A 14593-nucleotide genomic window follows, 5' to 3' on the forward strand; every position below is an offset into this window, starting at 1 on the left:
CATGTTTTTCGTAAGATATTACGTATTGACAACATTGGTCAGTATGAAATATGTCAACTTTAAATTGGTAAAGTGAAGCTAGTAAATAGAAGAAAGTAAAATGGATAGTTCGGTAGAACGTCGTATATCTGACTGTCTAACAGAGGCTTATGATTATTATTTCAAAGGAAGATACGATAAATGTGTAGATACTTTTCAGCTGTTACGTGAAGAATTAAATGCCACCAAATCATTACTAGAAGTATGCAGTATTGATAAATGCGTATTCAATTGCTTAATAGAGAATAATATATTGATTTCGAAAAGTGTGGTAGGTATAATTTATAACGTATTTTAGTATAATTACTGATGCAGTTCTGATACTTTTAAAAGTTCCAAAGTTTTCGGGAATCTCCGGTTTCAAATGTAAGCCCAAATATCATTTTCGTGGTTTTCACAAGTCCAAGCAGGTAAATGCCGGGTTGATACATTTACGTATCCTTTCCAGTTCATTATTCATGAACTAATATATCATTCACGATGTACTCTGTTTCATGACGTTTGTTCAAATTCTGTTGCTTAGTCATTCAGGTGGGACCTTAATGACTATGGAACATGGGATGACCTGATGCAGGATTTCTTAAGACTTCATCAACAAATAAAAAGCCTTCACAATATTCGCAGTGTCCCGCTGAAGTGCTATTTGAATGTGGTATATAACTCCCTGTACTGGGGCTGGCATCGTCCGAATGGTCTCCACCATGACAAAAGCCACACTGAAACATGCATGGAGATGGCAGTAAGCTGTTTCAAGACAGGTATGAAAAATGTTAACCAAGACATTTGTTCAGTTTTGAGTTACTTTTAATATTTGTGTCACTGTGAAATATATGCATAGCATAATAATCATGTAGTGATGACCTTTATGAATGGAACAATGAAGTCAGTTGTTTGGGGTCAGTAACCATTGTATGGGCAATAGATTGTTAAGGGTTGAGGGTGCTAGGATTACTTGTTTGCACATCCCAAATTCATTCATTCAGAGTAATGTGAATTTCATTTTCATATTGTGTATATATGGCTGGAATTGCATTCAGCATTTGAACAAAATGTTACTAAAATTAAGTAAGTTCTGGTTACCTTTGTCCAAGCTACATTTGTTGTGAAGTTATTCTCAGGATATTTAAATTGACACTGTACAGTAACACTTGTTAATGAATTATTAATTAATTATTACAGTGTTGGAAGTCTGCAATGATCCATGCCAAAGTTTGAGTTTTTGTAACACAGAAGACATTGTTTTATTTCTTATGAAGAGAGTTTCAAATAATCTAATTCAGGTTGGCGGAGAAGAATCCTTACAGTTGCTTGAAATCTGTATAATCATTATTTACATTCTGATTGAGCTGAAAGTGAAAAGAGAAATCATTATTGAGTGTACAAGCATCATTGCTTCTATTCTGAGTATGAGAAGCATTTTGGTGTCAAGTGTGCGCTTGGCTGTTAAAAATAAGAAAAAGGAAGCAGTAAGCAGTTTCAAATTTATACTCTATGAGGTGGATAGCGCAGTGGAAAAATGTGATGTTGAAACCGTGCTTGAAATATTGAAAGCTGCTTATTGCCTCTGTTTAATTCAGACTGAGCGATATGCAAAGTGCATTGAATGCCTGGAAACGTGTGAAGATACTGACGTAAAATTCCGGGCCGTAAAGAGTTACATCAAAGGTATGTACATTCAGATTTAGAGAGGAATAACCTACAACACTTACAAAGAGTAAATAGGCAGATCAAGTCCCACACCCGCAAAATGAACAACGGCAGAAAACATATTCTTTCATGGACAAACTTGGACAGCTAGATCCCACATTCTTATCATGGAGACCTGGGTTCAATCCCAGGTGATTTGTGGTGGCACTGGGGAAGGTTTCTCTCTGAGTTCTTCAGTTTTCTCTCACTTACCATTGCATTGCTCCATACACATCTTTCACTGCCCCATGATGTGTGCAGTAGCCCTGACCAAGCAACACGTTCTACGTTAGGGGCTTCGTAATGTCTTCTTAACCCCCACCTTGAACATGTGATGTTGCTAATACTGCACATGGCATGCCAAAGTTCAAGAAATTTCTAAGCCCATTAAAGATTCTAAAATCTAAAATAATTCAAAATTAAATATATGCAAAAACTATGTAAAAACTAAATAATCTTTTAATTTTAATACAATGCAAAAAATCGACTGTCCGTGAAAAAAAATCTGGCCATAAAAGGGATTAATTTATCTTCGGAAAGAACTCTTTAAAACTTTGTATATCTTCTTCTTTGTGATGTTAATGTTTATAATCAAGCTTTGCTAAACTTTGTAACAGTAAAAGCATAACTTTCCTTGCAGCTTATGCGTGCTACAACTGTAATGATACAGAAGCATGTCTGCTCAGTCTAGCTAAACTGGAGAAAATGCCACTCAGCAACCAGATGAAAGTCAGGGTTCATCTTTTGCACGGTTCTCTTCTTGCAAAGCAGGGAAGGCATTCAGAAGCTCTGCGAGAGTTTTTTAAGCCACTGTCAGTAGGACTTGAAGATAAGCAAGAGAAGAAGGACTTCTATCCCGTGACACTTTACCACATTTCTGAAGAATATGAGGCGATGTTTTGCTTGTACGAAGAGCATCGTTCCGACGCAATAACAGTGCAGTGTCGTGGAACGAGCTGTGGCAAACAATCTGAGCTGTTACATGCTTCCTTACGAGCTGATCACTTGGACTCACTTCGACATCTTGTTCAAGTTTGTATATTAGGACATGGATAACATATTTCTCTTTGGTATCCTTCATGTGTTATTTAACAATTTTGAGGCAAATGCAGATATGGAAATGAACTGGAACCTGTAAAGGGCAGCACATTTTGGAAATATCTGCTCTCATAAGAAAGATTCATAAAATTTAATTTGGTGGAAGGAAGGTTATAGAAAGATTAGGATTTCCGTAATTATTTATGGAACGCATCTACATTTGTCTTGAAATGAAAATAATAAAACAGCATTCAACAACTGAATGTTTATCTATGCATTTACTGTTGTAGGTGCTGAAAGACGGAGATGATGATGATAAATCTGCTGTTGACACTAATTCTTCATTTAGTTTTCAACTGAGGATTTTAAATATTCTGCATCCACAACCAGAAATTAATTTGTCCATAGCTTCGTACAAGCTGGCGACAGCACTTGCCACAGATGAGGTGACTATATGTTCCTGTCACGTTAACTTACAGGAATAAACCACACAGAATGTTGAAGGTTTTCATTTTGACAAAAATTTGGTTGCAATTTTCAGGGTGAATGTCATTGGGGGGGGGGGGGGGGGGGGGGGGGCACACAAAAGACCTTTCATAGACCTGGCAGTGGGAGTTAAATGCATGGTTGGATGATCAGAAGAGTGGGGTACTATGCTTCTGTGACAGCAAAAAAGTTAAAATGGTCTGTCATCAGAAATTATGAATTCAGGATGAGTCATGGTTGATGACGGAGGTAGTATATTCTTCCAAAACAATGGCTCATACCTGTAACTCCACATGAGGTCGCAACCCAGAACGACAAATCTATCACAAGTGGAAACTTTTCTCAGAATTTGAGGTTCTCACGGTGGTGAGTATGAAAGTAGCTGTGTTCTGGGCTGTAGCACTGTGTAGTCTGGATCTGGTAACTATTCCTTTACCCAATTTGTTCTGTAAGGAAGGCATATGAGACAACTGTGTCACAATAAATGACTACTTTCTTTGTTGCAGGACAGCAGTTCAGCAGGGAACCTCCTTTTGGAAATACTGTCGTCACAAGACTTGCATCCTATTCCGTCTCTGATCACACAGTTGCCTCATGCCAGTGTTATCCACCACACCGCTGCAGTCTTGCTGCTGAAAAGCAAAGATCTGGAACGGGCAGAACGCCTGTGCCGACAGGCTATCGGCTACCACTCCAGCAAGAGTTGCAGTCCGAGAGACATGGAACATTTTCTCCTCTGCCTGGAAGATGATCTGGTAGCTCTTATGCTGCTAGCCCAGGTGCATAAACTTAAAGGAGAAGAAATTAAAGAATCAGAAATCTTAGACAGGTAATGTGTATGAAAATGTTATATTGAGACATTGCGTATGATGTGACGGATATGCTAGTGCATAATTCCAGAAGATCAAGTCACGTGTAATCCCTATAGTTTATCACTCACTCTTTGGCGTCAGATGATATTCTCATACAAGTCATAATTATATCGGTGGTGCGATTATATTCTTACTTGTAGGAATTATCACACGAGATTATTACCTTCACCTCAGTCTGATAAATTGTTTCGTGGATCATTTATGAAATACACATCATCTAAGCAAGACACTTATTCACTTGAACCTCCTTCAATTCAAAGAAAGGTGTCATGCCTTGAATTTAAGAAAACCGACGACGACATTGCTCGGTAGAGTTCGGTGACTTTACGAAAGTCTTAAAACTTATTAGTCGTACCTAAGAAATGTATTCCATGTCTTTAGAAATGAACGTGGTTCACAGGTGTCTCAGGCTTATTCATAATTTCAAAAGGAACGAAGCTTCAGCGAAATACCCGACTGTACACGAGGATACTGAAAGTGTTGAAGCTTGCAAAACCAACATTACACAGCTACTAAATGGTTTGGAAGCTAAAGTACATCTTCAGAAGGCACAGAATTATCTACGGAGAGGCTCTTCGTTTCAGAATGATTCTTTCTTTGAATTCAAACAAGCTCTGCTCTGCAATTCAGGTTAGTACTTAAATAACTGTTTTACAATTTGCTGGATGGTTGGCCCATGATACATATGTTTGTTCACACTTCCTGCGGAGAATACATAATATGGAATTAAGACGATGTATAAGGAAATGCTAAGTTAACATTTCTCTATGGTACAATGAATCTAACCCTAGGCCGACAGGCTGGAAAATTGAACTTGGGATGCATTTAATGGGATTCAGTTGTACTTCGTCTTCTGCGGAAAATAAAGCAGTGTTTTGTTGTCCAGTGTTACAATATTCACAAAAATAAATTAACAATTTCTTTGTCTTCAGGTGATAAGGATGTGTTTTTTTCGTACAAACTCTTTCTGGAAGAAAATCATCAGTATCACAAGCAAGACAAATCGCTGCCACCGAATCGCTGTCTCGATCTTCATGTTGAAAACTACGACAGTCTTGCACTAAATCACTTATTGCAGTCAAAAACATCTGAGGACAGTGACGTTGATATGTTTCTAGAGCCATAAGTGCTGTTGCCATTTTGTCACTTAATACAGTTTGTTTTTATGTCACGTGCTATCAACTGTTTTGTAAAAATATATCAATATTAGACTATTAAATCCTATATTTATACAGCTGAAGGGCTACTTGATTTGCAGTAAAATGTACAATTTGTTATACACTTACTGAATCCCTCTGCTACACCCGCCATTTCTCAATCTGTGACCATTTTCTTCAATATTATTATCCTAACAAACTATCTTTCATCAAAGGCCACCCAAGCGTCCCTACCTTACGACCATGAGTATGATAATGTGCTACTGCTTGAGGTGCAGTGACAGAGGAGTATGGAGCAATGGTGGAATGACGATTATTGAAGGAAAACCGAACAGCTTGGAGTAAATCCTGCTCCAATGCCACTTCGTCCACCACAAATTTCACTTGCCGTCATCTGGGACCGACCCCAAGTCTGCTGTGAAAAGCCAGCATCTAGACGCCTGAGCTGTGGCATAACAAAATTCTTAACTTATTCACGTCAATGACCACATTTTCATCTCGGTCACCATTATATCAGAATATTATCATTGATGTGGGAAATATTTTTGACTTTGTAATTGCTGGAAAATTGTATACGCTTCTAAGGATGGGCATATTTTCTGTTTTTACTACCTGTTTCTACCGCTCATTTTCCTTTCCGGCCTAAATCAATGGAACTTGTGGTAATCAAATGAAAAATGTTTGCAGCAGTATATTTTTTTAAAAATAAAATGGCAAATATAAAGGAATCAATAAGCCATTGTAGACAGCCAATAAGGGGTGCAGATGGCATATACAATTAACAAACTTTATCTTATATTGCGTAAAAGGTGAACTGCCAGGTCTTCATCTTCCTGCAACGTAAGCCCCGTATCCAATGGCTCGTCTTCTCGCGGTCTTTTCGTCCAAGCCCTGTCTGATGATTTTTTCCTCTTTAAAGGAAGGAACCTACAGAAGAAACAACCCACTGTTACAAGGATTTTACACAATTATGTACAAAGCGCTAAAATATACATTAAATGTGCATTTATTTGGTTTAAATATTAAAAAATTGAAACTGCCCTACTAAAGAAGATTTATACTCAAAAGATGTATATGTTGGTCTTCTGTGAGATTTTGGGGCTAGGAGGAACAATTATGAAGAGACTTTCTTCTGGGTTGTTGCTCTGTGTAACGTGGTAGAGTGTGACTGACGTTTCACAGGTGCTTACTGCCTTCATCGTCAGCATGAGGGCCCTGATGATGGAGGCAGTAAGCATTTGCCAGTTACTTACTTGTGATTCTGCTCTTCTACAACTTCTCTGCAGCTGTCATCATCATCATCATCATCATCACTGCTTCTTCCTTCATGGGACAGCTCACTCCTATCACAATCTTCAGTGCCCTCGACCCCTGAGGGATAAACTTTATCAAGCTCTGGTAACCACGACAAATCCAAGTGATTATCTTCAGCACTCTCGTCACTGTCAGGTTCTTCCTCAGCTACAGATTCTTCTTGTTTCGTCTGCTTCTTCCGAGCTATCTTTAACTTTAATTTTTCTTCCCTGCAACAAGACATAAATTGTTGACGTGTTGTCTTTAACATGGGGGTACCAATGCTGAGGCTGGCAAAGGACAGGAATGTACGTTGACAGGAAATTACCTGTGTTTAGCTTTGATCTTGTCTCTGAAACGTTGCTTATCATATTTATCTTCTTCTCTCAACACTTGCTTCGCTTCCTCAATGTCAATTCCACCTTTGATCTCCGATTCGTATTCTCTGGCAAGACTCGAAACTTTTTCCTTTGCGTGGTCCAACACAGCCTGAAATCAAAATTCTTTTGTGGCAGAGGATTGATACTAATCATAAAATAACTCCATAGCACAGGGTCCTTAAGAGGTTAACAGTAACTTAAGTTCACTGCAGCCCGCCCCTTGTCCCTGTCATGAAATGAGTCTACACCCTCCCGCTCCAACCTATTTGTGAAAGTAGTATTGTAATAATATTTTCTCATCTAAGTCTAGGTCTTCGAAAACCATTCATTCAATTCTCATCTCTCCCATGCATGCCACATGTCCACCCATCTCGTCCTGATGCCCTTACTCGAACATCCTCGATGTTCTTCCTTTAATCAGAGAGACCAAATTCTATACCAACACAAAACAGAAGATAAAATTAAAAGTTATTTACATTTTAATGTATACACTTGTAGTTAGCAGATAGGAAGACAAAAGATTAACCGCTATTTATCACCATAACAAAAATTCTGAGTAACTATACCTCGCCTTCATCGTCAAATACTGTTTTCTTGTTTGGTACAATTTTCTTCTTGAGAATCTTCTTTGCCAAAGCCACTTTTGTAATAACCTTCTTTTTAGTATTCTGAGAGACATTTTCCTCTGGTGGTACAACTTCTTCTTCCAACTCGTGGTCTCTACGTTTTAGCTTCAGTATGTCTGGTTCACTGTCGCTGTCATCTGCAAGTTCATAACTCCATGTCAAGGATCATGTTAACATATGATGATGAGAAGATCGCGAGTAAAGTTTTTAATAAAATCTTCCCATGACCTTGGTGTTCCAACAGTTCTACGTCAGAGAAAATGTTTCTTGACAACGAAGTTGTCTTACTAAATGCCATCCTAAAAACATTATCCCCTACTTTTGAACTGTTGGAATAATCTGCATGATATTTATCGACAAATACATCATGTTTGCCTGACTGTTCGTTGATGTTCTCAGATCAAAATTAAGCATTCTTCTCTGTCCTGTGACCCACAGTGTCTGGCGCCATTTTAACCAAACAGCCCTAGCAGTGATATGTGAAATGTTTAAATTATAAAGCTACTCATTATGTAATAACCTAAATTTCCCACTTATTTTATCCCTCCAATGTTCAAATATTACCCTGGGCATTTTTATCGTATGTGATTTCCCCAAAGTATTATATACTTTAAAAACATATAAGAATTATTGTTTTTGTATAACAATATTTAATATTTTATATAGTAGAAATACATTCTCACTATTTTCAAACGAGAATGACTGTTCCTTCAATCTCGTATCTTGTTCTCCATCAGTTTCTTCATCTGAGCTTCCACTGCTACCGATCTTGTCACATTCTTGGCGGCCATTTGAGTCAGGCGAAGTGCTTAAATCTGTAATCTTTGCCAAGTTCTCAGCTATTGGCATCTGCTCTCCTTGCTGTTTCTGAAGTCTTTGAAGAAACCTGATTCTTGGTGGAATTGCCAACCCTAAGGATCTGAAAAATGGAAACGTAAAATTAATTCTTACACCTTAAAACACAAAGAAAAGCGAAAAGACAGACGTGATCTCCGACTACGTATTCAGCTTCCGAACTGAGAATTAAGAATATTTAACCAGGAATATCATAGTATATTTCCGCCTAATATCAGAATAGATTATACATTTTAATTCTTACCTGGAATATAAATCAGTGTCAAGTGCCTGTACGTTAAATATCTGTTTATTTTTCATAAGAAATACAGACTTCACGTAAGAGACAAATGCACGCTGAGCTGATTCTTTTAAATTATGATCCCTCGCCAAAAAAGCCTCCATTTTCCTTTGTGGTGACTGTAACTTTAACGGGTTGATTCTGTAAACAATAAAGAACATTAAATGTAATGTACAGCTTCAGGTTTCAAGGACAAGTGACGTCCCTGAAAGCCAAACTTGTACATTGAATTCCAGCTGTGGGAAACGCAAGTTCAAACCATTCTTACTGCTCACTCAGTCTCCTGCTTACTTTATCTTACTGATTGGTATCTTTTTTGCTGTGAGTTCTTCCACCATGGCCTGTTCTTCTGATGGAAGGAGAACAAGCAGGGACTCCCCTCCTTTGTGGTATCTTGCCGTTCTTCCAGCACGGTGGATGTAAGTGTTTGCATCCTCCGGGCAATCTAACTGGACGACCCAGTTCACTTCTGGGAAATCTGGTAAAAATTCACATTCATGAACATCTGACAAGCTGTGTTTTATTTTAAATACTCTTCACATTTCCAAGACACCATGTTCAGAGGTTTAATGAACCTTGTACAAAGACACATTCTTAATCTTAGCAACAGACAGAGGTAAGTGGTCAGATTCACATTTCAGTCACTTTACCCTCGGGGAAAGATCCCCCAGTATCCACTGGATAAGCAGTTGGGTGGATCCCGGAATTGGTCAGGATGTGATGGGAAAGAGAAAAACCTGTTCTGAGCATGCCTATAATTCTCTGCTACTGTCAGGAATTAAACCCAAGCCATCTAGGGTTTACCACTTCCTAATGCATCATGTCACTAATTTTGTTCATCGTTTTTACCCCTTGTTTTAAGTACAGTATCTGCTAGCTAATTTAGTGGATGTCCGGTTAAATATTGGTAAGCAAGTGCTAACAAAACGTTTGTATATGCAATAATAAAATTGTATGATCAATAATTGACCATCAGAACAATCATCGGTGCAAAATCACAAAGAACACATCTAAAAAAATTTAGTGTACTGTAATTAGAAAAGAAACTTTCTAGTTCTGTCTAGCATACACATGAAAAATTTAAAAATAACATACCTAAACCTCTGGCTGCAATGTCGGTAGCAAACAGAACAGCGTTTGATTTCCGACAGAATGATTCATAAATAGCCATGCGTCTCAGTTGATGTAGGGTTCCATAGAGGGCCAGCAATGTTGTGCCAGGTCGCAAGTGGCAAAAGATTTCATAACAGTATTTGACCTTAGAAAACATTAAAAAAATAGAATGAATCTTCAACTAAACGTAATTAGGAGTTTAGAGGAAATACCAACTCTTCTATGAGAGAAAAGTTACCAGCGTGGAAACCTAACCTAACTCTTCTCAAACTATAAACAGTTATAACTGAACATACTGAAGTTAATATCCTCATACACATCTATTAAAAATAAAATAAATCTGTGGCGTAACAGCTTCAGAGAGCCAAAGCCGACTAGCTTGACTGCTGGCCTCACGTTCACATGCCTAAGCAGAGGTGAACGATCATCCAACCAGATATAGGGTGACATGTGGTCAGCACGACGAACCCCCAGCCATTGCTAGCTTTCCTGACCGGATTACGCTACCCATTGTAGCTCTCCAATTTCCTCATGATGATGGGGTGGCACTGGTCCCATATACTGGTCGAACGCTCATGAGAAAATTTCTTTCCCCGAGACTCGAATCAGCGCACATTCCGTACCGCCGGTCCGAAGCATGATGCCTCAGACCGCGCGGCTACGGCGCGGGACCATACACATCTATTGAATGTGCATAATTATACTGTAGTGTTTTTCATCCAAGTGCTTACAGTGATATTCCAGAGGGGTTGAAAGTGGGTTGAAAGCTAAAAGTATGTGAAATCAATTATTCTTTCAGCAATTTGGTTGAAAATTGTTATAGTATTTTTGTTAATTGTAATACATTTAACTACATTTACTGTGGAGTGCACATGTAAATATTACTAAATATTCCTCTATACTCCAGTTTTTAATTAATATGTGGATTAGTTTGCAGGTTGTGAAGTATTTTATAAAACGTTATCTTAAAAAGTATGCCAAAGTAACATCAACATATTGACAACACTGTGCGCCATTTTCAGAGCACTTACTTGCTTGCAACTTGCCATAAATACAAGTATCTTCTGTTTGAGGTGATTTCGAACGAAGGACCACAACATGTTGACTTTCTCGTGAAGGTCACACACAACATAACTCTGCCGCAGAGATTCTGGTGTGCTATGTTTCGCATGTTCATGCACTGACACATACATGGGGTCCTTAAGACTTAGTCTGGCCAAGTCACGTACTGATCTGCGTGGCAAAATTGGAATATATCAAGACAATTAATTTCACTTCAATCTCTCCATATCTCTTTGTCTGGATTGGGATAATTTCCTTAAAAATGGAATGTAACATTCAGTAGTCTGGTTGATACTGACCAATGCTAATTTTCTCATCCATATGACCTTGCCAAGGTCTGGTCAGCGCCGTCAGCCTTGTCAAACTACCATAGTCTTTCCATGTGCAGCTTACTAATAGCTTTAATGATGAAGGTAGCAAGGGCCTCAAAACGTCAGTTAATATCAACAACACTTTTTCTTTTTAAAGTGCCTATCCGTTCCGGATGTTGGCGATCAGCATAGACATTTGAACTTTACTGTCTGCTACTTGAAACAGCCCTCCAGTGGACATCGAGAACCAAGTTTTTAGGTTCTGAAGCCAGGAGATTCATGGCCTGCCAGGCCCCCTCTTTCCAAATACTTTTCCCTGGATTATCAGCTGAAGCAGCCTGTATCTATCAATCTACCACACTACGTGGTGCTATATCCCTGAATACAACCATCTTCTTAAAATATTCTATTCGAGAGTTGCAAACGATAACGGGACCACAAATCTTGAAATTTTATACTGTAATTTTTTTAAAGTAACCAGCTTTTATTTAAAGATTTTTTTACTGAAAAACAAAAATTTGGCAACATGCAAAATAATGTAGTGTGACTTAATAAATCATCAAAACTTCATACATAAAATCTGTAAAGCATGTTGCGAGGGACAAATAAACCAGTAGTATGATTTGTATCAAAACCCACAAGGAATGATTCTTCAAATGCTAATCTATTAAACTTACTTTGTCTGGGTTGCAGAAAAAAGTAATGTCTGTCTTTTTGGAGGTAGATTTTCAATAATATTATTCATTGTGGCTTCAAACCCCAAGTCTAAACATCGATCTGCCTCATCCAGCACCAAGATCTGAGAAGAAAGTGTATTAATAGAAACAGAGACTAGAAATGTACCATGCCAACACACTCTGCCATTTATCATGGAATAAAAGTCAAAACTGATGGCCAATAAAAAAAACATGTCTACACTCACTTGCATGATATGCCAGAACACATAAAGTAAAGTAAAACTGTAACAAGAAAAATGATGCATGCATGCATACAGACTGGGCATACTATTTACTGAAACGCAAAAACAGCCGGCTCACGAAAGAACACAACATTATTCCCTTCTGACATGATATAGATCCTATTATTTTATGCTGTCAGACCAAATCTCTCTGATTATGCGAATCTGGTGATACACCCTTCTCTCATGATAACCTTGATAAATAATTACAAAATGTCAATGGTTTTATGCGAAACTTTTAATAGCTTTACCAGATAGTGAATCGAATGAAGGTGGCTAAAAATGACTGAAAAATGCAGTTGATTACTCATAATAAACAGTATAATGAAATGAAAATAGTAACCAATAAAATATATAATCCTTCTTACTTGCATGTTACCGCAATCAAACAAAGGATTCTCGTCCATATGCTGCAACAATCTGCCAGGGGTACATATAACTATGTTGCACTGATCCATTCTCTTCTTCTCAAAGTGTAAATCTTTACCTCCTGCAGTTAAGAACATAACATCAACAAGTGCTACAACTCTCTTAGAATCTTGGCTTTCTTTAAATGTTGTTCTCAGAATGATCAAATCAAGTAGGATGAGATGTGTTGGGCATGAGGCAGGCAATGGGAGAGATGAGAAATGTATACAAAAATTTTGGTTAAAGAATGTGAATGGAAGACCACTTGGAAGATCAAGGTGTAGATGGGACATCTCATATTTACCTGCATTACTTGAGCACTTTTTTTGCAATGACTTCAGTCACCAAATGACTACATTAAAATAGGAAAATTAATTAAACCTAAAATGAAAGGCACTGTGTGTGTGAGCAACTGAGCAAATAACATGCTTAATATGTTGGGTGAGAAGATTTGAACATTACCTATGATAAGCCCTGCAGACATGTCATGGTATTGCCCCACTTTACGTAGAGTCTCAAAAATCTGGTATGCTAATTCTCTAGTAGGCGTGATAATAAGTGCCCCAACACCATCCAGTCTTGTCCACTGTTTGCAGTACAGAGCTTCAAGTACCTGGTGGATTGAAATTCAAACATAGAAGGCCTAATTAAAAAGTGTGATGTATAATACTGTAATCATATGGACAGGATGGCTATCACCTCCTTCAACACCTGTGGGTTTGTTTCAACGTATCTGCCAGTGCTGGATGCACCTCTAAAACAAAGTTTTTGGAATCATGAACATCTGTTCTGCTGACATTAATTAAGTCATTTCCAACTCATCAAACTGCATGCCTTTGAAGTCTTCTGAAAATTTGGGACCACACACAAGTTACAGACACCAATGATGCTGTTTCTCTTGGGTAATACAGGTATTATATTTAGCTGAGAAGTGTATTACTGTACAGAATGGTGATTTCATGAAGTAAGTAAAGATAATAATGTATGACAATGTCTAACTCACCGGAATAATGAAAGCCAAGGTCTTTCCACTACCAGTTTTGGCAGCACCCAAGATGTCTAAGCCTCGAAGACTAAACCCAATGCTCTCTTTCTGTATTTCAGTGGGCTTTGTATAACCACTTTCCTTCAATCCTTTGAGTGTCTTTTGTGAAAGTGGAAAATCCTTGAAAGAGTTCACTTTTGATGCATCAATCTGCTGGCACAAAGAGGACGGGTTTAAATTATGGTGACTACGTAATTTTTTTTTACATGAGCCTACATCATATCTTTGTGCTCATTTCTCAAAAAAAGAAATGTGTTTATGTTAAAGATTTGAGAACTTGGTAAAGATTTAAAATCATATACCGCTGGTACACAGTCTGAGTTACTAACAGCGTAGTTAAGTAAACCACAAATAAATAAAAACAAGTATTATAGGTTAAGTCCGACATCATCAATCTTACACAATCATATGCCTGCTTCAAACTTTGTATGGAAGCCACTTCACTCTTCAGTTTGTCATTTTTCCTTCTATTCCACGTAATTTTCTTTTTCTGCCTCCTCTTGCTTTCATTTTGCTTATCTTCATTTTCACGCTGTCCTCCCATTTCTTTTGCAATTCCTTTTCCGTTCACGTGCACAGATTACTACTCGTTTGTATCACCTACAGCCGCATAATTCACCACTCATATTAGTACACTTAGATCAGTGAGAATGTTGTTCTATCTAATAATGCCAGCAGCATGTACCGGTTCAAATCCTTCTCGAGAACTCCCTAACAATTTTAAGAATTCTGGGGCAACATTTGCCCTTTCTGATCGTCTCAAGGGATTGAGGTTATGAATGGGGTAAATTTATTGAAACCACGTAGCATTTTGTTGTCTCCTAACTTACTATCAGAACAGGCACATTTTTTAATTTCTTAACAAATTCTTTGCCTTGCTGCTTTCACTAATTATTGATTATTATTACGACGTTATCTAAATTATAGTTTGTACGACCACCGATAGATGGCCGTACGAACGTACGGAATCGAATTATTCGATAA

At 37.9% G+C, this 14593-nt stretch overlaps 2 protein-coding genes across 2 annotated transcripts; one reads left to right on the forward strand and one right to left on the reverse strand.

The window, feature by feature from the left end:
• Window positions 1–8: 8 nt before the first annotated feature.
• LOC110826679 (uncharacterized) lies at window positions 9–5361 on the forward strand. The gene is made up of 8 exons (XM_087356890.1): window positions 9–310; window positions 563–797; window positions 1219–1704; window positions 2366–2757; window positions 3054–3209; window positions 3756–4078; window positions 4522–4751; window positions 5054–5361. Exons 1-8 carry the CDS (start codon window positions 101–103, stop codon window positions 5245–5247), a joined length of 2226 nt encoding a protein of 741 aa, XP_087213016.1. The 5' UTR covers window positions 9–100; the 3' UTR covers window positions 5248–5361.
• A 593-nt stretch (window positions 5362–5954) lies between these two features.
• LOC110826590 (putative ATP-dependent RNA helicase DDX10) lies at window positions 5955–14504 on the reverse strand. Its single transcript, XM_022057364.2, has 14 exons — window positions 14010–14504; window positions 13568–13759; window positions 13027–13177; window positions 12525–12646; window positions 11876–11997; window positions 10857–11058; window positions 9808–9970; window positions 9004–9190; window positions 8677–8853; window positions 8261–8496; window positions 7518–7714; window positions 6900–7060; window positions 6532–6801; window positions 5955–6205 (listed from the first exon to the last, which is right to left on the reverse strand). The coding sequence occupies exons 1-14, from the start codon at window positions 14151–14153 to the stop codon at window positions 6067–6069; spliced, it is 2463 nt and encodes an 820-aa protein (XP_021913056.1). The 5' UTR covers window positions 14154–14504; the 3' UTR covers window positions 5955–6066.
• Window positions 14505–14593: the final 89 nt, after the last annotated feature.

The sequence above is a fragment of the Zootermopsis nevadensis genome, unplaced genomic scaffold, assembly GCF_977971745.1.
Source record: "Zootermopsis nevadensis isolate Lab colony 2312 unplaced genomic scaffold, Znev_1.0 Znev_ptg000028l, whole genome shotgun sequence".
Lineage (NCBI taxonomy): Eukaryota > Metazoa > Arthropoda > Insecta > Blattodea > Termopsidae > Zootermopsis > Zootermopsis nevadensis.